Raw genomic sequence first — 25,469 nt, forward strand, 5'->3', positions numbered from 1 at the left:
TGCATGATATATAAATAATACATAACTAATTGTGTTGCACTTCTTCAGTAAATTCTTCATACTGTTTCAGCAAACTCTGTCAGCTTCTATAATACAATGCATCTTTGTTTCAGTTGCAGTATAGCTAGTAAATTGCCCTCTTGCATGTGCTGTCAGAGTGGAGATCTATCATGATAATGAATGGGGCTCAGTGTGTGACGATTGTTGGGAATGAAGGAAGATGCTGTTGTCTGTAGGGAACTAGGATGCGGTGATCCTGTTTCAGCACCAGGGACAGCTCACTATGGAAAAGGAACTGGACCAGTGATGCTGGATGAAGTGAATTGTGCAGGATCTGAGTCGTTAGTGAAACAGTGCCCATCCAGCGGATGGAAGGTGCATAACTGTGACCATAGTAAGGATGCTGGAGTAAAGTGTAGAGGTACTTGCATGATCTTTAAGTAAGCCTGATATATTTCATAGGTTCATAGGTAGGTACTAGACTATCGGCCCTAGGGCCTATACAAGCCTAGCCATAACGATTTCCTGGCTCTTGCTTCTCACAACTATTTACTTTCCTGGTATTTATTAAAATACCATTTGTTTTGAAGCATCTATCAACCTGAATTTGTACTTAAGCAAAACCGCATGCAGGACCAACAAAGCATTTATTTAAAATGTTGTGTATCAGAAGTGCAATGTTATGTTTCCTTTACGGCATAGGTAGCATTGCTGAATGGGAAAAGAAATTTGTCTGATGTACACATTTGTCATCATTGTGCTTAAGGCTATGTGGTTTACTGTTTGAATAGGATTAAGAAACTGTATGTACTCAACAGGACATGAAACTCATTTAAGGCTTTCTGGTGATTGTTCATATTAAGAGACACCGGGTTGCACAGTAGCAAGAACCACGCCAGTGTGACATGAGTTTGAAATCGGCTGCATGGACACGAGGAGGTTGCTAGCTACTTAAAGGACATTTTATTTAGCACTTTTTTCCCTTGTAATTCTTTTATCTCTCAACTGTCACTGGTTTTAATATTTATACTGCTGAAATATCCCTGGTTTTGCCTCATGTTTCTACCTTGTCATCTGTAAGTTTTTTTTTCCTCATAAATCACTGAGGACTGCATTCATTCAGTAATGTCAGACCCTTACCTCTCAACTGTCCAGATATTTGCCTTATATTTTGTTCCTCATAAAATTTGTGGTAATCTGGCAATTTAATATAATGGACATTTGAGTTTTAGCTTTCATATATTTAAGGAAAATGCATGTTAATACAAAACCTGTTAATTTTCCTACAGTTTAAGTTTATGAGAGCATTAATTAAAACCCATGCCTGATTTTGAGTCTTTCATCTGTCCACACCTTTTTCTCCAGTGTTTGCATATGTGGTCAGGATGTCACTTCAGCAGTGACAATCACCTAGAGCCAGTTTTCATTGCTGTTTTCCCATTATTTTTGTTTATTTGAATAACAAAGTATGTTTGGCTTTGTCCAGATTTTGTGCACTAAGAGGTTGAGAATTATGGTCATTCATTGTTCTCAAAGTGCAGGTTATTATAAAAAAATAAAACCTCGCTTTTCTATTAACTTCTTCATTGGTACTTAAAAAAATTCCGATTTTTTTTTCCTTAACCCACCCTCCCCCTTTATGCAGAAAGAGTTAGCCGTCAATGCAGAGCCAACATTATTGTTAGTAGCATCAGGATGTCAGTCAACTCAGAACCTACACATTGTATGAACTATGGCAATGTGTCTTAATCTGAACAATCACTGTCTTTCAGATGGTACCATAGCATAATATTAAATGCAGTTTTTTTTCTAAGTGATGATGTGGTTCCAAAAGATAATGAATTAAAAAAAATAAAAGCCCAAGGAAAATTAATTTTGTTTGTGTTACAATTTCCTGTGAAGTAAATTTTACTAAGTTATTAATTTATACATATACTAAAATTTTCTTCTACGGTAGTGCATTAATAACAATAGAGGAATTTCAGGCACAGCTCATGTGAATGCAATCAGAAAAACAGAAGTGACTAAAAACAGGAAAAAAAATGTATTTAGGTTGAAAACAGAAGACAGTTATACCACACCTTTACTGTATAGTCTTTCCATGGTAGTTACAGACAATAGGTGAAGCCATTCGATCTTGTAAGCACCTCACAAAACAGAAAGGTATTAGACAGTATACACATATTATTTACAATTTGAGAGCTACACCAATTTTTATTGCATTCATAAAAGTTAATCAGTAAAAACTAAATGAAAACTTCAGCCAAGCTGGAACTTCCAATGAGTGACCTCTCAAACCTCTTGAAACAGATGCACATGGGATATATGCAAATGACCATTATGAACAACAGGTGTTGCAGCTAATTGGCGATTCTGAATGCCCATGACTTGTTTCATCATTTTAATGGACAATTTCAGGCCATTAAAGTCAAACCCGACTAGCTGTGGATATGCATATTTCAGCCTTGTTATGATCTCATCAGCACAACACAAGCAGAGTGTTTGACTAAGTATGAGAAACACAGGGCTGTTATACCCAGCTGATTTCCATTATCATTAGGGTGACTACAAAATATCCCAAATAATAAACTAAAACAATGAATGAGAAGGACACAATAAAAAAAACAATCAGTAAAAACTAAATGAAAACTCCAGCCAAGCTGGAACTTCCAATGAGTGACCTCTCAAACCTCTTGAAACAGAGGCACATGGGATATATGCAAATGACCCTTTTGAACACCAGGTGTTTCAGCTAATTGGCGATTCTGAATGCCCATGACTTGTTTTGTCATTTTAATGGACAATTTCAGGCCAATAAAGCCAAACCCCGCTAGCTGTGGATATGCATATTTCAGCCTTGTTATGACCTCATCAGCGCAGCACAAGCAGAGTTTTTGACTAAGCATGAGAAACACAGGGCTGTTATACCCAGATGATGTCCATTATCATTAGGGTGCCTGCAAAATATCCCAAATAACAAACTAAAACAATGAGTGAGAAGGTCACACAAAAAAAAAACAATAAAAGTTGGAAGAGGATGTTGGGAATGCCAGACTATGGCCTATATGCACTTGCATTCACTGTAGCTACTAATTGGTCTGAGGATCATAATGCTGTTAGAATTCAAGATCAGTTGGCTCATTGGAGGAAGTGGCATTTGATGGGTATTTATAGGGTAGAACATTTATATTATAGCGAGGAAGGAGATATTTTCCAATTTTACGACTGGCCAAGTTTTGACACCAGAATAAGCTTCCTAGTATGGCATGCCTTCACTTTGAACACTAAAAGCAGTCTGCTAAAACATGCATGAATGCTGCTGGAATGATGTAGAATTTTATGTGGAAGGAGTAGTAACTTGAAGAAAGTAGGTATACCCTAGGCAGAAATGTAGGTGCTGGGAATTGGGTGACTTGTAGCAGGTTGCATTACCTCTTTATTAAGCCCAGGTATGGTAAGGAAATGGACAGGCTGAAAAAGAGGTGGAAAGAGGCTGAAAAAAATTACTAGATTTAGTTTCATGCTAATAAAAATGAGTAAAAAACTCCAATTTTTACAAGCATGTTGGGACCAAGACGTATGATGGCTACAAAGATGGTATAAAACACCGATTCAAAAACAGATAATTTATGGTACTGGAGAGGCGAATGTTAAAGATGTGGAAATCTGGATGCAGGAAATATACATGTATTTTGGGCTTACTACTTAAGAGATGCTGGGAGGACAACATACACAAGTAGGAAAAGATATCTTTAAGATGTGTTCCAAGGACATGGGAATTTTGCTTGATTGACAAAGTGGGAGGACAAACAGTGAACGACTATCAAAAAAAATCTATGATCATTTTGGGTAGATAAATAAAAAGTAAAATTAATAAGCTGTAGAGAGGGGAGTCGGAGTCAAAACAGCAAAAGTTAGTTAAAAGCAACAACATGAAGGTATATAATAGAATATTATGTGCACAAGTAACTAAGGAAGCAACATTAATGGTTAGTAATGCCTGGGCCAAAGTCAGGAAGTGTTACAATTTAAATGCTGGTTGACTGGGGACAGTTAGGAATACTTTTTGTTCATTCTTGTTTGTTTAATATGGTTAGTTGAAGACTGGTGTGGGGCATTAGGGGATCTTCATTTTTGTCTGGTTTAGCTCATTTTGACCATGTTAATCTAGATAGTACTTTTTGCATTGTTACGATTCTTTTATATTGATATGAAATATGAGAAATGTTTCTCTTTTTATCATATGTGATTGCTTAATAGTGCATTTTTGATATTTTATGAAACCTAATAAATATATTAAAACTAAATTCTATGATAAAAAAACTTCAAAGAGCTGGATGAGTGCAATGAGAGAATGAAGGGGTGACTTTGCTTAGGTTATGTGGCCAGCTAGAAAGCATTTACAATGGGCTTTTTTGAGTAGATATTTCTGAATTATGTATTAAATTTTGAGTAGGAGAAGAGATCTTTTATGTGGATTGGGAGATAGTCTCAGACTTTAGATGCAAGAACTGAGAGGGTGTGGTTGATACACTGTAGCTTAGTTCTAGAATGAGATCTGAAAGGGAATGAGTTCTTGGTTACTAAAAGAGGTGTTTTTAGTTTGTTTGCTGCAAGGGTGAGTATGTTTTGCTGTAGATTATCTGAAGAGAAGTTAAACTAGTAGTTGATCTGCTCTGCTTATAAGCTAACCATATGACTTTTCTAGTAATTTATTAAGGCTATTCCTGAGGGATAGACTGAGTGATAAAATGACATGTTTTGTTTTGTAGTTGCCTGTAATGCAGGAATATTTTGAATGAAGCCACAGATATTATAATGGGAAGGTTATACTGAAGCTAAGCAAAATGTGCTGCCTTGTCAATAGTTGCTGTTGTTGGCTTGAGACAACAGGGGAGAATTTTCTGACCCAGAATCATAACGATTTGATTTTAATTCTAGTTTTCCATTGTGGGTTTGGAAGTTGAGGGTCTTGTATAACCAAATGCTGTGATAGCTAAACATTGATGATGTTTTAGTGTCATAATGCTGGTGGTAAATTAGTTAGCTGGCAGGTACCAGAAAGTTTGTACATGGGTCTACTTTGTTTCGCTGAATCTCATTTCACTGAATTTCATTTCACCCCAACCACATCGCTGAAAACACAAATAACTGAAAACTCATTTCACTGAATCTCATTTCACTGAACTGCAGCTAGTATATATGGCACTGTGTAGAGTATTGTAAGACAAGTAAAAAGTATATGCCCTTTTCCCCACTGTACTGCGATACTGGAGTTAGTATATATAGTCATGGAGGGTTTGGGGGGCAGCCCCCCACATTGGAGGGTGTGGGCAGCGTATCCCCCCACTTATTGTGAGTACATATTAATTTCCAGAGAGAGTTAGTCAATGGTGTTGTTACTATGCATGTCTAATGTTTAAAATGTATTGTTTTGAGGTTTTTGGTAAAATACAATATAAAACAAACAAGGTGGGAAGCTATGCCCCACACACCCCCTAACTATATATACTAACTTCAGGATCACACTACAGTGGGGAAACGGGCATATACGTTTTACTTGCCTTACAGTACTCTACACAGTGCCTGATATACTAAATTCAGTTCAGTGAGATGAGATTCAGTGAAATGAGTTTTCAGTAGTTTGTGTTTTCAGTGATGTGATCGGGGTGAAATTAAATACAGTGAAATGAGATTCAAAGAAACAAAGTAGAGCCATATATATATATGTATATGTTTATGTATATTTAGTGTCATGTAGAATTTTGTATTCTTTTAACTAACTCTTTAGGGGTCAAAGTTATTTGGTTATTTCCAAGTTGGATTTCGGGTCACTGAGTGAGAAGAGTCAGATGTTAAGTATGATGATGTCGCTCACATATATTACTGGAGGAATACGTGAGAGATCATACGGTAATTGTTAAAAAAGAATGAAAAGTAGACAGGAGTAAGTATCGAGCCACATGGAATGCCTTAAGTAGTGGGGCTTGATTACCAAGTTAATAAATCTATTCTCACTTTGAAGAGTCTGTCTAATAAGAAATCTCTGAACCAAAGGCAGGTTTCTGAGCTGCTGTCTATAACTAATATGCTGAGCATAAGGAGCTTGTGGTGTCCAAGGACAAAGGCCTTTGTAAGATCTTCAGATATAGCTCCTATACTTGATTTTTTATTTCATGTTTCCAAGAATAGGTAGAATGAAAATGATCCATAAACGTGGCCTAGGCAGAGTGTTGTTGTTTTTGAAATGGTATCATTAGGGTACTTTCCAGATGTGAGGCAAGATATTCACACACATCCAGAGATCAGATAGTAAGGGCTTCTTTTTAGAGCAGAATGAAGCATGTTTAAGGAAAAGTTCAATATGTGTGCCTCTATTGTTTTTAACATAGAAGGATGGAATGAAGTGTGCACATGTGTCCTTATATGTGTCCTGATGGAGAAGAAGGGATAAGGGAAATGTCAGAGTTCTAAATTATTTTGGGAAATCAGAGGTGTAAGCTGGCCGTAAGAGCAATATATATAATACTGATGGATTGGGGTGTATTGTGAGGGTCTTTCATCTTATTGGGAGATTAATTTCATTCTAGAAATTATTTGGATTACTTACAAGAAAGGGAAGTTTGGCTTTATGATAGTTGGATTTGTATTTTCTTACAGCTTGTTCATAAAGATTTCTTAGAGTGATAAAGAGCTCATGATTATGTGGGGTGGAAAGGTTCTTCCATTTTTGTCAAAGCTTTATGTTTTATCTGAAGAAGTTAATTACATTCTTTAGTTATCCTGTTATTCTTTATTTTTTTGGTTCATAGGTGTGTACTAGGCTAATGGGTCTGGGGCCTTTACAAGCCTAGCCCATAGGATTACTCTGGCAACGTGCCACCTGACCCTAGTTCCTAGTGCCTATGTCTAGTAAAGCCACTGGAGTGATCCCTGCGGTGAGTTTTCTATTTCCCATCCACTCACCCAGATTTGTTTTGAAGAGGGCCAGTGAGCTGCTCTGCTTGACATGTATGGGAAATCTATTCCATAGCATGGGCAGTCCAGATATAGTGCAATTTATTTATTAATTTATACATTTATTTATTTACTTACTTATTTTAGCAATTATCCATATAACACACAAACTCATATATACATGTGACATAAATGTGAATAATATGCACATAAAGAGGCTAAGAAAAATTACTTAAATATATTCTACTATTCATGATTTCAGATGGTAAGTTACCTAACAATTGTCATGCTAGAAGCTGAAGGTACGTTCAGTAAAGAGATGCACTTCAACAGCATCTTTGCAGTTTTTAATGCTTTCTAGATGTTGATGCCAGTAATCAGATGGTTCCAGGTAATAGGTCCCAGTCTGGGGAAGGCTCTTTCACCTACTGTAGTTTGAAACAGAGGGTGTACTAGAGAGAAATTGTTGTCCTGTGTACTTCTGTGCACATAAGGGTTGTCTAGTTAAGGTAGTTTTGCTACTAAAGGGCAGAAATAATCATGTTTTAGAATTTTTTAAATTAGAGTATTTAGGAGAAAAGTGGCCCTATGAAGCATTGATAGCCAATTGGAATTTTGTTTCTCAAATTGCAAATTTCCATCTGAGAGTTTGCCAGTAGAATGAATCTGTAGATTTTATTCTCAACAGTCTTTGTTCTATGAGTATTGTGGCATAAATTCATAACAAGAAAAGGATGTCCATATTCCAGTTTGGGTATTAAATATTTTTGACAATGCTCTGTGAGCAGTGATTGAAAGGAGGCCACTGAGCATCTAGCATAGTTTTAGCTGAGTAAGGACTTTATTAGTTACAAATATGTATCTGTCATAAAGGAAAGGTTATGGTTAAGAATTAGGCCTGGGTAACGGTTCAGTGAAGTATTCTGTTCCCATTAAATCTGTTAAAAGAATAGGAGGGATAGTGAGCAATTCTGAAGCAAAGACCATGACATTGGTGTTCTGAGGGTTAATTATTAGTTTGTTAGTCACAGACCAGGTGAGCAACTGAGTGAAATTGTCCAGTAACTTGGTTTGCAGGTCAGAGTGGCTAGTAATGGATTTTATGAGCAGTATATCATCTGCATGCATTATTAATTTAAGATTTGGTAATTCTAGGGGGAGATTGTTATCAAAGGGAACAAATAGAGTAAGACCTAATACAGACCCTTGTGGTCACCTATATTAAGTTTACCAGCAATAGAGAATGAGGCATTGTTATAAACTTGAAGGTTATGTCTTTTCAATAGGTGCAAAAATCAGCAAATAGTGCTATCTTCAAAGTTGTGTCTTTTAAGTTGAGAAGAAGGACATTGCAGACTGTTTCAAAAGCCATTGTCATGTAAGCAAAGAAGCCTGCATTAGTAAATCCATTATTCTGGTTTATATTAATGGTATCGAAAGCTATTACCAGAGCAGTGACATTACTGAAGGCATTGCAAAAGCCATGACGTGCATCACATAAGAGGCCATAGCTGTTAATGTGCTTAAGTCGTTGATTGTGTAACATTTTTTTAAATATTTTGCTAATGATGCACAGGGCAGAAATAGGTCTATAGTCCTTCATCCCTTTAGAAGAAGAGACTTTAGGAAGAGGGATTAGAGCTGCATGCATGTATGCTGATGGGACAGTGCCTGAGGTGAGAGAGAGGTTAACGATATGAGTAAGGGGTTTAGAGATTTTTTTCAGCTGCAAGCCTTAGAAAGGCAGAATGAATATTGTTGGATTTAGATCATGAATTTTTGAGTTTCAGAACTAGGAACCTGGTCTGTTTTACTTAAATTTCAGAAAAGTGAAATATTTCTTGCTTAACAGTCTAGAAGGTTTAGATTAGGGGATGAAGTTTCTTGTTTTTCATTGGTTGGGAAGTAAATTGTTGGAAAGGCTTTAGTTATACCAGTTATGATGAACTACAAAAAGTAAACGTAATCATTAGCAAAGGTAGAGTGACTCAATGTTATTGGTTTGTGGTAGCTGAAGAGTTATTTAATGTCCCTAATACATGTTTTATTTGTTTACAAAACAGATTGATTCTAGACCAGTTAGCTTCCTGTTTCTATCTAAGGTAGAGGACTTTTGCTGGATTTTTTGCAATTCATGTTTCTTTCCTTTTACACAAAAGATTCGTGCAGCTCTGTATTGTCAGGCTTCCCTTTCTAGTTCTCTGAGGCTAAACGTTTCACCTTAATTGTTTCTGTATCCATAAGCAACTCTGTGATCGAATCCTTTTTTTGTAAGGAGGTACTGAGTATCCTGAACTGTGGTCAGTTTTGTGTTGAAAAATTCTACAGCAGGGGGTGGGTTCAGACATGACCTATAGGGGAGTCAAATCTATAGCAATGAGAATGGCATTGAGACGCGGTAACTGATTATTAGGGAAAGATCTCCGTTTATTATTTGAGGAGGTTTTTTATATGTTCTGAACAACCAAATGGATTTAATGGGTGAGTGGTCACTCAGTGTATTGGGGAGCATTTCTGTGTGAAAGCAAGTGTTTTGTATATTCATTATTATTATGTCAAGTGCCAGCCCTTGTATTGGTTTGAGTAGGAATTTGTATTACTTGGACCAGGATAATTTGCTGCAACATTTTGTTCAGAGACAGAGAGTCTCTACCAATACCACTGATATTGAAATCACCAAAAATAATTGTGGTGTTATGTATGCCTTTAGGGAACAGAATTTATAGAGATTATGTAAAATACAGATACAGGAAGGTGGGTGGATATAAACTGCAGCAATTCACATGTGACTCTGCCTACCTAATATGATGTGAGAGAGTACCCAGTTGGGAATTTTGTCAGCTGTAGTATGACAATTAGAGCAATCCTGAATGGTATTTGAGGTGTTTATTTTTATTACAATTGAATCACCACCACTAGTTCTAGATTCTGGTCTGTTGTCATTATACATACACACATACACACACATATATCTATCTATATTTATATCTATGTATATATCTATCTGTATATATATATATATATATATATATATATATATATATATATATATATTCAGAAGCCTGAAACATCATAAGCCTGAAAATCAAAAAAAATAAGAAAAAAATTCAGAATCCTGGAAAAAAAAAGCTGAAAAAAAAAAAATCAAAAAAATCAAAAAACTGAAAAAAAAAAAAAAAAAAAAAAAAAAAAAATGCTAATATGTCACCTAAAATACACCAATATCTACCAACACTCCTAACTCCTAACCCTACCCTAACTATCAATCTAAGGTCTGGACCTCTCCCCTCTAACTACACTCCTACCTAACTCACTTAAACCGCCCCTAACCCCTTTGTCACTATTGCATACATGCTCACCTAAATGCCTAACCTAAATCTCAAACCACTTAAAACTAAACTAACCCTAAACTAAAACCGCCTTAAACCAACTACCTGACCCGCCTGACCCTAACACCACCTACCACCACTATAGCAAAGCCACAATGACATCAGTATGTCTATTTTGTGTTTTCAGGATTTTTTGTTTTTCAGTTTTGGGGCTTTCAGGATTTTGAGTTTTCAGGATTCTGAATTTTCAGGGATTTTCAGGCTTATGATGTTTCAGGAACCATATATACATATATATATATATATATATATATATATATATATATATATATATATATACACACACACACACATACACACACACACACACACACACACACACACACACACACACACACACACACACACAGACACATATGTGTGTGTATGTGTGTGTGTGGTGTGTATACATATATATATGTATATATATACATACATATATATATATATATATATATATATATATATATATATATATATATACATACATATATATGTATATACATACATACATATACATATTTTAACATAAATTAACCAGCATAAATCTATAAACATCGGCTGCATTTATATCCCACCTGGTAACAACACCAATATCCTTGAAGACATTTTACAGTGGCTGTCCATAAACTCACCACAAGAAACTATTGTTTTAGGTGACTTTAAAATAGACTGGAACACCTGCTCCTCAGACTTCCCTACTACCCATATAAATCTATATGGTTTCTCCCAAGTTATTACCTCCACCACCAGAACTAGTAAGCCCAATAACAAAGAAGAAAAAATACTAGATTGGATTATCATTAATAACCCTCTCCAGATGTATAAGGCACGCACCCTGAAAAAATAAGTGATCACCTCCTAACGTATATACGCAGCCAAAAACTTGATATCCCTCAAATACCTAGCTTCAGAACTATCAGGAACAATAAGAACTTCAATCAAACCAAATTCCAGTTAGAACTTGAAACATGTAACTGGAATAGACTAAAACTACTCCCACTAGATGAGGCAATATCACACTTTAACTCCACATTTCTTACAATCGTTAGCAATCATGCACCCACCTGGACCATCAGAAGAAAGAAAAACGTAGCACCGCGGCTGTCCAAAGAAACTAGAAATAAAGCCTGGTCCTCTTGGAAAACCAATAAAACCCCTAAGGATCAACTTATATATAAACAGCTGAGAAATGATGCTAAGAAGTCTGTAATATTAGACAAAAAAGACTATTACTATAACATGCAACATAAACATCAAAATCGACCACAAAAAGTTTGGTCTAGATTAAACAATCTTCTCGATCCCTACTACCCTACCCCTGCGTCTATTCTCCAAAAATCTCCAGAAAATATTGCCAACACCTTCTTTATGGAAACTATACAATCCCTTGCAACCAGCTAGGCCCCAATAACCTAGACCCTATTAAACCCATATCCAATATCCACCCATCCTTTAACTTTCAACCTGTACCAACAGCACTTATCAGATCCTTAATCAAAAAACTGAAACCCACCATCCTTTCAGCAGATCTAGTACCGACTGAATATCTTCAAAAGGCTGCAGATGTAATAGCATATCCCATATCAATATTAATTAGCAGAACCATCTCTGAAGCATATATCCCCTCCATCTGGAAAATTTCCCATGTAATTCCTCTCCATAAAGGGGGTAACTCCACTGATCTATCAAATTACCGGCCCATCACCATTCTGCCCCCTCTGGCTAAAATTATGGATAAATGAATCCAGAAGTATCTCCTTCATTACCTCAATTTGCACAATCTCCTAGCTCCCTCCCAGCATGGATTTAGACCCCACTATAGTACCACCTCAGCCCTTCTATCCTTCTCTCAAACAATAAATCAAATCCATAATAATAATAATGCACTCTCCTCTGCCATCTTTTTTGACCTATCTAAGGCATTTCATATGGTAAACCACCAACTACTCATTCGAACACTAAAACCTCTTGCCATAGACAGCTTAGCAATACGCTAGTTTCAGTCGTACCTAAGTGGCAGACAACAAGCTGTGCTATAGAAGGATAGCCTTCCCTCCCTACTGGCAGTCACTCTTGGAGTTCCTCAAGGGTCTATACTAGGACCTCTCCTATTTTCCATCTTCATTAATGATCTTCATACAGTCATCCCCAAAGTAACCTGCATTCAATATGCCGATGACTCTACCCTAATCTGTTCTGCCACCTCCCCATTAGATCTGCAGACCTTAACCCAAAATACTTTCAGTGTAGTAGAAAACTGGCTCACTGACAGGTGTCTTCTATTGAATCCAAATAAAACAAAACTGCTACTCTTCACCCCCACCCGGAAAGTTACACTCCCATCATTTACCATAACATCTAATAATGGCACAATAATTTCCCCAGAAAGTAATACAAAATTATTAGGTATAATTTTGACAATAACCTTAAGTCTGATTCTCACATCGACAAAACCATTAAAACAGTCAACAAAAAGCTAGGATATCTATATAGAATTAAGGCATTTCTAACCCCAACTGCCAGGACAGTGATTGCCCGAACACATTTACTTTCAACCCCTCTTTATGCCTCCCCAATCTAAACTAACCTGAGTAAATCTGACCTCAATGAACTCAGTAGTTGCTACAATAACATAGCCAGATTTGCCACAGGCTTGGCATATTGAACCCACAATTGTATTAACCTACAATCTCTAGGCTGGCTAGAGTTTCCCTCTCAAATCCAGTACAATCAATTAATAATAGCCCACAAAGTCCTCCATCAGCCCGAAAGCACACCCATACTCAAAAATATAATTACCCCTTACAGTAACCTAAAAGCTCTCCGCTCTTCTGACAAAATGTTGGCACAAACTGTTAAATCTAAAAACTCAGCAGGTGACTCATTATTTTGCAACTCTGATGGAATAATCTGGAATCAGCTCCCTGCTGAACTTACAGCAATCCAGTCTATTAACCAATTTAAAACATCTCTCAAAAATTCCTAAATAGACACTGGCTGTGCCCCTATACCAACCCTGACTAACCAGCTCACCACTCTCTTAACTACCTAGCTATCTCTAAAATAGTCTCAAAGGTTTGTAGCATTGACTATCATTCTCATATGTATTGTACTACTGAATTACATGCTACCTTTTTCAGCCTTGTACCACTAAAAATGTCTAAGTTTGAAAAAGAAAACTAACAATGTTAAGTTTTAAGTATGTATGTATTCCAAGTTTTTAAGTATGCATGTAATCCTATAATTCTGTACTGGTAACTATATGTGACTGTATAAAACTGCTACTGTTTAATTATGTAACTATCCACATGTGGAGCTTTTCTCCCCAGGCCTCCACTGAAAATGGACCTGTGTCCAGTCAGACTATCCCGGTTAACAAATGTAAAATAAAAAATAGAATAAATAACTATATATATATATATATATATATATATATATATATATATATATATATATATATATAAATATATTTTCTGTTAACAGCCAAAATTCAGACTTCACAATTGGTCCATTTATTAATAAGAGTAATGGCATTAAGGTCTTTATTTCTGATATGATAGGTGACAGGGTACTATAACTGATAAATGAACTGAGATGATGCTAGCTTTCAGTGAATATATCCTGAATATACATGTTTTGATAAGAGATGGTGATATTTTGAGGGAAGATCTTTGATTTTGGATAGGGATTGGTGACCTTTGGGGGAATATGGATTGCAAAAGAAATTCCCTAGTGCCAAATTTCCTCCATTAACTATCAATACTATCTCAGGTCTTCTCTGAAAAAGGTCATTGATCTAGTGAGACTAACCCAGTCAACAAAGTTAATATAAATACATAAAACATGTGCTAAACTCACAGACTATTATGATGTTATTATTAGGAAAGAATGAATGATACTAATAATAGTGAGTCTAACCCAGTCAACAAAGTTAATATAAATACATAAAACATGTGCTAAACTCACGGACTATTATGATGTTATTGATAGGAAAGAACGAATGATACTAATAATAGTGAGACTAATCCAGTCAACAAAGTTAATATAAATACATAAAACATGTGCTAAACTCACAGACTATTATGATGTTATTGTTAGGAAAGAATGAATGATACTAATAATAGTGAGACTAACCCAGTCAACAAAGTTAATATAAATACATAAAACATGTGCTAAACTCACAGACTATTATGATGTTATTGTTAGGAAAGAATGAATGATACTAATAATAGTGAGACTAACCCAGTCAACAAAGTTAATATAAATACATAAAACATGTGCTAAACTCACGGACTATTATGATGTTATTGTTAGGAAAGAATGAATGATACTAATAATAGTGAGACTAACCCAGTCAACAAAGTTAATATAAATACATAAAACATGTGCTAAACTCACGGACTATTATGATGTTATTGTTAGGAAAGAATGAATGATACTAATAATAGTGAGTCTAACCCAGTCAACAAAGTTAATATAAATACATAAAACATGTGCTAAACTCACGGACGTAGAAAAGAAAAAGAGAAAATAATAATATAATGAGAGACTAACCCAGTCAACAAAGTTAATATAAATACAAAAACATGTGCTAAACTCACAGACTATTATGATGTTATTGTTAGGAAAGAATGAATGATACTAATAATAGTGAGACTAACCCAGTCAACAAAGTTAATATAAATACATAAAACATGTGCTAAACTCACGGACTATTATGATGTTATTGTTAGGAAAGAATGAATGATACTAATAATAGTGAGACTAACCCAGTCAACAAAGTTAATATAAATACATAAAACATGTGCTAAACTCACAGACTATTATGATGTTATTGTTAGGAAAGAATGAATGATACTAATAATAGTGAGTCTAACCCAGTCAACAAAGTTAATATAAATACTTAAAACATGTGCTAAACTCACGGACTATTATGATGTTATTGTTAGGAAAGAATGAATGATACTAATAATAGTGAGACTAACCCAGTCAACAAAGTTAATATAAATACATAAAACATGTGCTAAACTCACAGACTATTATGATGTTATTGTTAGGAAAGAATGAATGATACTAATAATAGTGAGACTAACCCAGTCAACAAAGTTAATATAAATACATAAAACATGTGCTAAACTCACAGACTATTATGATGTTATTGTTAGGAAAGAATGAATGATACTAATAATAGTGAGACTAACCCAGTCAACAAAGTTAATATAAATACATAAAACATGTGTTAAACTCACAGAATATTATGATGTTATTATTAGGAAAGAATGACTGATACTAATAATGAGAACCTGGAAATTGCTCGTGGAGGGGGGAGGAGAGAGGCTACAGCTAGAATCAGTGTTTGTTACCTCTCTGTATGGAACAGAGCAAATAACTGGCTGGGGTCTGTTTCTGAAGAGGCAACTGGTCTGAAGTATTATTTTAGGGGTCAGATGTGTTCTGTATATTAGTAGTGCCCCCCCCCCCCGTCTTTTACCAGATAAGATACCTTAAGCATATTTATACCAGGATGGAAGGGGCTGAAGATGTTGGTGAGTTTGTACAAGTTAGTATGTTTGTAAATATCATAAAGATGTTTATTTTACATACTCTTTCAATTTTTATCTTTATATCATTATTATTTATTATTTATTTATTATCAGTTTGATTACCGGGGAAGTCCACTGGGCCAAGAAGTGCCCATTTTCAGTGGAGGCCCGTGGAGAAAAGCTCCATAAGCAATACAATGCAATAAAGGTTAAAATACAAGGGGAGAAAAGCTCCATCAGCAATTAATGCAATAAAGGTTAAAGTACAAATCAGATTACAAAGTGACATACAATACAATAAAGGTTAAAATACAAGGTTAGAAAAAGCTCCATCAGTAATACAATGCAATAAAAGTTACAAGTGAAAAAAAAAAATTTTCCAGATGATTACAATATTTACATGCTTGGAGTCTGCTGGTTCTGGATCTTTAGAGCAATAAGAATAAGTAAGAGGATATAGTGGAATGGGAGTTGGGAGAGCCTAGTGGGATCCCAGTATTTTATGTGGGGTGAAGGCAGGAGCATTTCCATTTTGAAGATAGGTGAAGGAAAAGTTGGGTCTTGAAGGATTCAGTGTTGGGTCTAGTTCTAAGTGAAGGAGGTAGAGAGTTCCATGTTTTACCTAGGGAGAAGGAGAGTAGATGCTGGCCAGTGGGACGTTTGGCTTTGTGGATGGAGATTAGGTTTTGGTGTTCAGATCTCAGTGATCTGTTTGGGATGTATGGAGGAAGGATGTTTTTTAGAGCTGGGCATTTATCAGGGGAGAATATTAACTTGTGAGCAATGGTTAGTTGTATATAGTCTAGATGGTTGGGGAGTTCTAACCAGTTCAGAGATTGTAGGCTGAGGCAGTGGTGAGTTGCTGTTTTGGATTTGGTGGCAAATTTAGAGATCTTATTTTAGCAACCTTCGAGCTTAGAGGTGTTGGTTGCAGACAAATTGGTTAGAAGAGGGGCTCCATATAGCAGGGAAGGTAGGAGGTAGGTGATTGCCAGGGTATGCCTAGAGGAGTTGGAAAGAAAGTGATTGTTCCTATGTAGCATACCTAGCTTTTGGTGGTTTTTTTTTTTTTTGTTGTTGTATGTGAAGATCGAATTTGAGGTGTTCGTCTAAGGTAATGCCAAGGAGTTTGGCAGAGGGGACCACTTTAATGGCAGTGTTGGTTTGGTTTAGGACATTGAAAGTGTTTTTGTCGAAGGAGGAAACCTTGGAGGGGAGGAAAATTAGTATTTTAGATTTACTGGAGTTGAGGGAAAGGTGGTTTTGTTGCATCCAGTTCTTTGTAGTGGAAAAGGCTAATTGAATTTTGGTCAGTAAATCAGAAAAGTTCAGGGCGGCACAGACCAAGGTAGAGTCATCAGCGTATTGGATGACTGTGGTGTCAGTGATGACGGTGTGAAGGTTATTTATAAAGATGTTGAAAAGCATGGGTCCAAGGATGGACCCTTGAGGAATGCCAGTAGATGTGGGCAAGAAGGAAGAGGAGGAGTTCTTCCATTTGACAGCTTGTGATCTGTCAGATAGGTAGCTGGAGAACCAGGAGAGAGTATTAGGGGAGAGATTGAGGTTGATGAGATGATGGAGAAGGTGAGTGTGGGAGATGGTGTCGAAGGCTTTTGAAAGATCTATCAGTACTGTGGATACAATGAGTCCAGAGTCTCGGGCTTGACTGACAGTTTCTAGCAAGGATAGTAAGGCGGTTATGGTACTGTGACCAGGACGGAAGCCATGCTGCGTGGGTGTTATGAGGTGATTCTGAATTAGATAAGGCAAAAGTTGGTGGTGGACACATTTTTCTATCATTTTAGATATTGGAGAGAGTAGGGCAATGGGACAGAAGTTGGAAATAGTGGTGTTTTTGCCTCCTTTGTGAAGAGGTAGAATGAAGGTAGAATGCCAGAGTTTTGGTACGTATGACTCATTTAAAGATCTATTAATCAGAATACTAATTGGGAGAGCAATACCTTCAGCTGCATGTTTGAGGAAGGAGGAGGGAATGTTGTCAGGGGCATTAGAGCATGGCTTTAGCTTGGATAGAAGATTTTTTATAAAAGTGGTGGAAACAGGTATGAAATGGAAATTAAGGGGATTGTTATTTGGGTTGTTGGGTGTTGTGAAGAGGGAGTTAGGTGGATTCTTAGTTGGGAATGTTTTAGTTAGTTTAGCTATGGATTCGGTAAAGAAGGTGTTGAAATGGGAGCTCAGTTCACTGTCAGTTAAACTAGAGTCAGGGCAGGGATTGTTCAGTGATCCAGGATGGAGAGGGGAGTTGACCAATTTCCAGAATTGTTTTGGGTTCTTATTGTTGTTGGACTGAAGTTTATTATAGTAGTTTTTTTGTCCTTGGTAATAAGTTTTTTTACTTGGTTGTGGAGTTGGGTGTATTGGAGCAAGGTAGGGGACAGTTTATTTTTCTGATTGAGCTTCCAAGATTTGTCTCTGTGATGCATAATTTGTTTAGTTTCTTTGGTCAGTCAAGGAGCAGAATTAGCTTTGATTTGTTTATTTCTTAGAGCGGCTAGGGAGTTAAGAGTATTTATGAAGATAGAGTTAAAATGCTCAACAGCGTTGTCAAGTGGGAGAGTGTTTAGGGGTTGCCAGTTAATTTGTTTAAGGATGTTAAAAAAATTAAGGAGTTGAAGTTGCTGAGGTTGCGAGTTTGGACATAGAGATGTTGGTGTTGGATGGAGGTAGCTGATCGATGTATGAAGGCAGGGAGATGGTCACTGAAGGTGTCAGGAACAGTGCCACATAGAGTGATTTTGTTAGGATGGGAGACTAGAATCCAATCTATGATGGACCCTGGGGGGTGATTTTTGTTAGGGCGAGTTGTTGAAAGGACTACTTGGGTGAAGCTGAAAAGGTTAATGGATAGTGAGGGGGGTGGTGTGTTGATTTTATTCCAGTCGATATCCACATCGCCTAGAATATAGGTTTCGTATTTTATTTCAGTTGAGGCCCAGTATAGAATATCTTCAAGGGTGGAGATATTGTTGCCAGGGGAGATATATAAAGAAATAAAGCAGATAGTTTTATGTTTATTCATATGGAGAAGGCTTGCAGTGATTTCAGAATTTTTGAATTTAGGGGTAGGGATTTGAAGAGGAATTAGAGAGAGAAGATTGGAGTAGATTAGAGCAGAGCCTCCACCTTTTTTGTTTAAACGGTCATTTCTGAGGATGTGGTAACCAGGAGGTAAGATTTCAGAGTCAGTAATATGGGGCTTTAGCCATGTTTCAGAGATGGCTAGGATATCATGTTGATTGTGATTAATCCAGGCTTGTACATGGTGAGATTTGTTGTTAAGGCTCTGGGCATTGATAGTGAAGATCTTGAGAGTGCTGAGAGGGGAAGTGGGAGGAGAAGAGAAAGGGGAGTAAGGGTTATTTGTTGAGGGTGAAGAAGACAGAGGAGGGAAAGGGTAGTTTGTGTTGAGGCAATGGCCAGGGTTAGGATGAATGTCTCCAGATAAGGCAAGGACATTAGAAGTGATAAGTTTTAGTCTATAAGGTTTGTATGGTAGGTGTTTGTTAGGGATTAGCAGAGGTTTAAGAGAGAGAATTTTGGTTGTGGTAGAGAATAGTTTGGGATGAAAGAGGTGTAGTGGGTTAGGTGGAATAAGGGAGGAGGATATGGAGTGAAAGTGAGAGAGTTGGAGAGATTGTAGTTGGGTGTTAGGGATAGTTTGAGTAGGAGGGAGGAATGGAGGAGCTTTATGGGAGTAAGAATTAGCAAGATAAAGAGGTATTAGTAAGATGAGAAGGGAGCTGGGGGATTGGATAGTAGAGGGGATTTGGTATGGCATGTTAGGACAGAGTAGGTTAATGTATAGTGGAGAGAGAATTAATGAGGTGTGCTAGTAGAGAAGGAATGATCTAAGTGAAAAGAGAGAGTTAGATATTGTAGAAAAGGACAGTGGAAGAATGAGAGGGTGAAGGTATAGGAATTGGAGAGGGAGGAGTTGTAGTGGGAGAGGTAAAAGAGGAGGAGTATACTTTGAAGAGAGAATAAGGGGGGTAATAATAAGAGGAGTATGATTGGATAGTAGATTGATGAAAGAGTAAGGGTGAGGGGAATATGAGGAGGACTATGATTGGATAGTAGATATGGTAGGAGGGGTTTGTTTAGGAATAAATGTAGAGATGCTGGGGCAGGTGAGAATTGGGGGCAGGGTAGGGGAGCGGAGTGAGCCCGCAGGGTGAACATAGCGGGAAGGGCCAAAGGAGGAGAGAATGAGTAAGACTATCAGTAAGAGAGATAGTCAAGGTAGGTTTTGCAGAGAAGTGTAGGGAGAAGGAGGACTGCTCAGAGAAAGTGAAAAGGAGAGTATATATGTAGAAGAAGGACAATGATAGAAGATAGGGGCTTTTATAAAAAAATGGGCAGAGAAAGGGTGTTTGTAAGTAAAGAGAGGTAGGCAGTCCTGGGACAGTGGAAGGAGTAGATGAAAGATGTCGAGGGGCAGTATAGGGGAGACAGGTGAGTGTGGATACAGAAGTGGAGACAGTAAGAAGGTAGGGGAGCACCACCTAGAGGCCGATCAGTTTAATGCAGTAGAGGTCTGAAAGGGGGATATCAGGTAGAGAGAGTTAACATCAGTCAGGATAGGAGAAAAATTGTAGTGAAAAGTTGGAAAATTAAGCAGCAGAGAGGAGGGGAGTTGAGGCTGCTGGCTGCCCTAGCAGGGAAGCGTACTGCGACCTAGTTATAGTCAAATTAACCACTACCAAGTGTTAGAGTATTACACATACTTTTTTGTTTTTAAAAAAAAAATCCTTGTAATGGAAGTTATTCAGGGAGCGGTAGGCCTTTCAGGTAGGTTGTAATTGTCCCTTTATTGGTGGTACTTAGCCTGGGTGTCCAGGTGGGGACTTTCAATAGATTTAGGCTGGGAAGGCAGGAGCACAAGTTGTTTGTTTTTTAAAAAAAATCCTTGTAATGGAAGTTATTCAGGGAGCAATGCAAATTAGGACATAATGAATTATTTTGTGTCTGATGTGTTATTATCCATCTTCTTACATCCAGTCCATTCAATCTCTTCAGTCCAATGACAGCTTATTTTTATTGGGCTAAAATGCAAATTAGGACATAATGAAACAGTTTAATGTGAGCAGGAGAAGCAAAAATAAGAAAGCCTCTTAGAAGGAAAAATATTCATAATATGTAGTCAACATTTCTGTTACCTATTACTGAATGCATGTCTAAATAAATGTGAATTAATGAAAAATCTGCAACCTCTACATAGCCCAAAAGAAAACATACTGTGTGGCAGCCATATAAAGACATTTTCAAGAGGACAGGCTAGTAGATGTAGTGCTCACCAGCTGCCAGATATCTCACAGGCACAACAGAGAAGAAGGAAGGTCTTCTCAGAGCAGACCTGGGCAAGGGTTAATGACTTTCACCCAATAAATTTGATGTTTGGCTTTATTTCCACAGATCATGTAAACATGGAAATTAGTTTGACCACAAAAGTTTAAGGATTAGGAGACTAAGAGCAGAAATGGACCCTGCCAATAGGGTTTTGTTGCAATATGTTACATAGATGGACCATGTGCAGATGGATCAGCAATGCAAACGTATATGCCAATGAATCTCCTCTGCACAGAATCAATAGGACTTAATCAGAGAGCACTGAACTTATTTTGAGTGTGCCATATAGGAAAGCTCTGAACCACTGGCATATCTCTGAGTTGCTGTTTAAGTCTAACATGCTGTGGTGGATTCATTTTTGTTAGTAATAGAGAATTAAGATCACAAGGGAGCAGAAAGATGAGGTACATACCAACTGTCATAAGGCAGAGTGGCAGAGAATGCATCCTCAAACTCATAAGAATACCATTGTGGCATAGAAAGACTGCTGTTATTGTTGGCACATAGCAAATAACCCTTGTAGAAAAGAGATTAGAGCAAGGCAGGAAAAATCTGACAACCTGAGTGAGGCTCTCACATGAGTAACACACAGCAAACCATTCTCAGAGATGGTATAGATGTGTGTGTGTCAGAGGTGAGGACAGAGCAGTTCACTTCATGGAATCAGTGCAAGGGTGAGCAATTCATTAAGTCATTCTGGTTCTGTAGTTCTGCTTTGTTTGATGTGGCTATGTATATATCTGAGAGGCAAAACTGGATGACTTAAGAATTCGAGGAGGTACAGAAAAAATAATTCATGGTTGTTTGACAAACATTGTTTGTCCAATGCACAAAACAGAAACAAATAGCTAAAGGTCACTTTCATTAAACATAAAATAAACCTTTTTTAAGGAGACGTAATCCTCCTCTACTCATTGTATGTATGGGGAAGGCCTCACACCCAAATTATATATACCAACTCCATGATCACACAACAGTGGGAAACTTCTCATGTTCATTGAAATTGGGTTTCGATGTTAAAGTCAGCACACTGTTGTAAGTCAGACAGAGTGTTCACTTCACAGTTTCCCAAAAATGTCCTGGTCAGTACCTTTAAAACATCATAACAGAGGCAAGGTCAGGACATAGTCAGTGGTAATCACAGAACAATTCCCCAGCTTTTATTATTTGTAACTGAGAACTTGAATATACATAATCCTGAAACACATGCATTCAACCTTGCCTGTTTATGAGCAAACGTAGTGGGCAATAACATTTCACAAATATATTTTTTGCTGGGTTAAGCCCCACTGCAGCTCTATGGAAGTTTTGGCTTACTCACCCCCCTTAGTTTACTCTTTGCAGTTCAATGCTACTACACCTCAGAAAACATAAAGTAGAGCTGTCAGTCTGCTTCTGTTATTTACCCAGAGACTATTGAGTCCTTGACACATTAAATCAGACTAATGTGGAAAATGACACTGCTTCTGTGTGAAGGAAACCAGCAGAATCAAGCAGTGATGTCTCTGAGTAATGACATTCAATGAATTGTAACTTCATCTATGAAGGATAAAGTAATTGAATGATATCCTAATGGCTACATATCCAGGTGAATTGCCTACAGAAGTAAAGTATTCAAAGAAGTGCTCCTTTAAACTGAGTAATTAGCAGAAACATGACATCATGAGAATCGTGTGTCTTGTATAAATTATGGAATATGCAGATTCAAAGAATGCAGTCATAATTAACTATAGGGCCTCTCACCCACACATGTTGGCAGTATGGTAGCTGAAATTGAGAAAAACTGTGGCCATTTTAGCAACTGTGGTTATGATAAGTATGTAAAAAGGAGAAGGGGCAGATTCTTGCTCCATTATGCCAAAAATTAACGTGTACATCTACTAACAATGGTAATGGTTTTCAGAGCTAAATTAAACCTCTTCATCATGCAGTTTGTTGATGATTTGTGCCTAACTCTACCTTGCTTTGCTTGGCAGTTCATTTGGTCTGATACAAAATATGAACCCTGATCTGTCAGATCAATGGGAAACTAAACTGAAAAGAAAATTTCCAGCAAAGCATTTACTGCTGTACTGTACTGCTGTTGCTACATTGGTAGAGGACACAAGGTACTATATTAATGGGGCTACAGTGTAATTCTGCTTACCCTCACAAAAAAAATCTCAAAGATTGGCAAAACCACAAAAATGACCATTTATTTGCCTTGTGCCTTGCCTGCTCAGTGGAACTACCCAGACATCCTCCAGTATCCTACAACATTCTATATGACGTGGGACCAACAAAAGTTCTGCATAACCTTCCACTTTGTGCACATTATCCCTAAAGGGTCTGACAAGAGAATGTCACTTGAAGTCAGGTTAAAGGTCATAAGGCAAGAGAAGTAGACCTTCCAAACAATGTTATCTGGAATGTTCTTTCCATCTGACTGGCTGGTGCTAACTAGCCCAGAAGGGGGCAGCTGCCATGCTGTTAGCTGGGTTTAGCAAGGCAATGACTTTCTGATAACTTTGGGGAGGTTCTTGCAAAGCATTAAGAGATGCAGGAGAGGGGGCAGGAGCTTGTTCTGGCTGCTATTAGCATGAGTATAGATATGTAGACTGTGAGTATGGACATATGTCAAAAAGGGAAGGGACTATACCTTGGACTCCTGAATAAGCGTATATGCTGGTCTTTGAAAAGACAGTGCAAGAATGAAATGGTAAGATTTCATAAAATTGTGCAGATGAGGATAGTGCTGGTATTAAAACAGTTGTGCTATGGCAGGGCTGTAGGAGTAGTTGAAATGCAACAGGGAATAATTAAGGAGGTGGACATTTTGGGGCTCTAGTGGTTAGCATACCTTTTCATTCTGGCTTGAAAGGCTGGGACAGTATCTCTGGAATGGTAAATTGAGGTAGTGGTCAAAGTTAGAAATAAAAGAAAAAAATGGACAGAACTTTTTTTCCAATTATAGAGGGATCATACTTCTCACATTCTTTGGGAAAACCTTTGCTAACATATGGAAAGGAAGCTATATCCAGCAGCTTAGCCTGCGTTTCAAAAGAGGCATGTTCTGGCCATGGAAGAGTGGATCAGATGTCTGTCCTTGTAGGGATATTTTTGAATGATTTTGAAAGTTTGATAGTCATGTTTACCATCTTCCTTACAATATATTAGTTTATTTATTCAGATTTGCTTATCAGGGAAGTTGAGTGGCCTACTGAGCTTTTACAAACATAACCTGAGGTCAATGAACAAAGACAAGGAGGCACAAAATTGCAGTGCAGTAAATAAATGCTGAAAACATGGATTCAGAGTTCTCAATGGGCAGCTTAAAAATTGCAAACAATACAAGGAGTACTATGAAGTTGAAACTGGAAAGCAACTTTATGACAGTAATCATTCATTAAATAACCAAAGAAATATTCAGAAATGTGGGAATTCAGAAAGGTTTACTGTGAAGAAGAAGCCTTATCTCACAGGGCTGCTGCAATCCCATAAGCCTTACTAATTAAGAGACTTATGTACTCCTATTGTTTTCTCCTTCTGGGAAATGCAATGAGGACACACATGTCACTGGTGAAACCACAAGCTAATATGGCAGTCTAGGGGAGTGGCAGATGCTAATGTGGCAGTCCAGGGTAGTGACAGATGCTAATCAACCATGGGTTCTTCCCCAGAAATGTACACAGGTCCTGATTTGCTCTCAGAGGAATAAATGAACACTATCAAAATACAGCATTTAACTATTCACTATTAAAGGAGTCTGTGTTGGGGTATGCATGCAGGTGTGTGGGAAAGTGTTTATGATAGTGTGAGTGACTTGTTTTTTGATATGTGTAAGCGCATTCATATCAGTATGTGTGTGCATGTTTACGTGTGTGTGTTTGTATGTGTGGGTGAGTGGATGGGGGGATACCTTTGCTAATGCAATGCAATCCATGAGCTGTTATGGAAAGCACTAGTAAGGTTGGGTCTGACAGTGCAGCGTTTAATTCAAGTATATGATAGAGTTACTAATGAGATATTTCTCAATGAGAATACACTACTTTTCTAAATTAAGAAACAGTGGGTGGTGAGGAGTTCTCTGAGTGCTGAAAGTAGTCTAAATATTTCAACCATTGTCAAGAAAGCAGATGCACATGGCCTCATTGGGAAGGTGTTAAAGCTTTAAACGCATCCATTGCTATATGTTTTTTCACATCATTTGGAATATGGTTCCAAGTAACCAGTCCTAGCCTGGTAA

At 37.3% G+C, this 25,469-nt stretch overlaps 1 protein-coding gene across 1 annotated transcript in view; it reads left to right on the top strand.

Moving 5' to 3' along the window:
• Positions 1–25,469, top strand: part of LOC122815301 (deleted in malignant brain tumors 1 protein-like) — a 1,941,982-nt gene that overhangs the window by 427,437 nt on the left and 1,489,076 nt on the right. Inside the window, 2 exon segments of the mRNA XM_044087678.1 lie at positions 125–209; positions 212–413. Coding sequence (XP_043943613.1) covers positions 125–209; positions 212–413 — 287 coding nt within the window.

The sequence above is a fragment of the Protopterus annectens genome, chromosome 1.part1 (genome assembly GCF_019279795.1).
Source record: "Protopterus annectens isolate FY-2018-M chromosome 1.part1, PAN1.0, whole genome shotgun sequence".
NCBI classification, from domain to species: Eukaryota; Metazoa; Chordata; order Ceratodontiformes; family Protopteridae; genus Protopterus; species Protopterus annectens.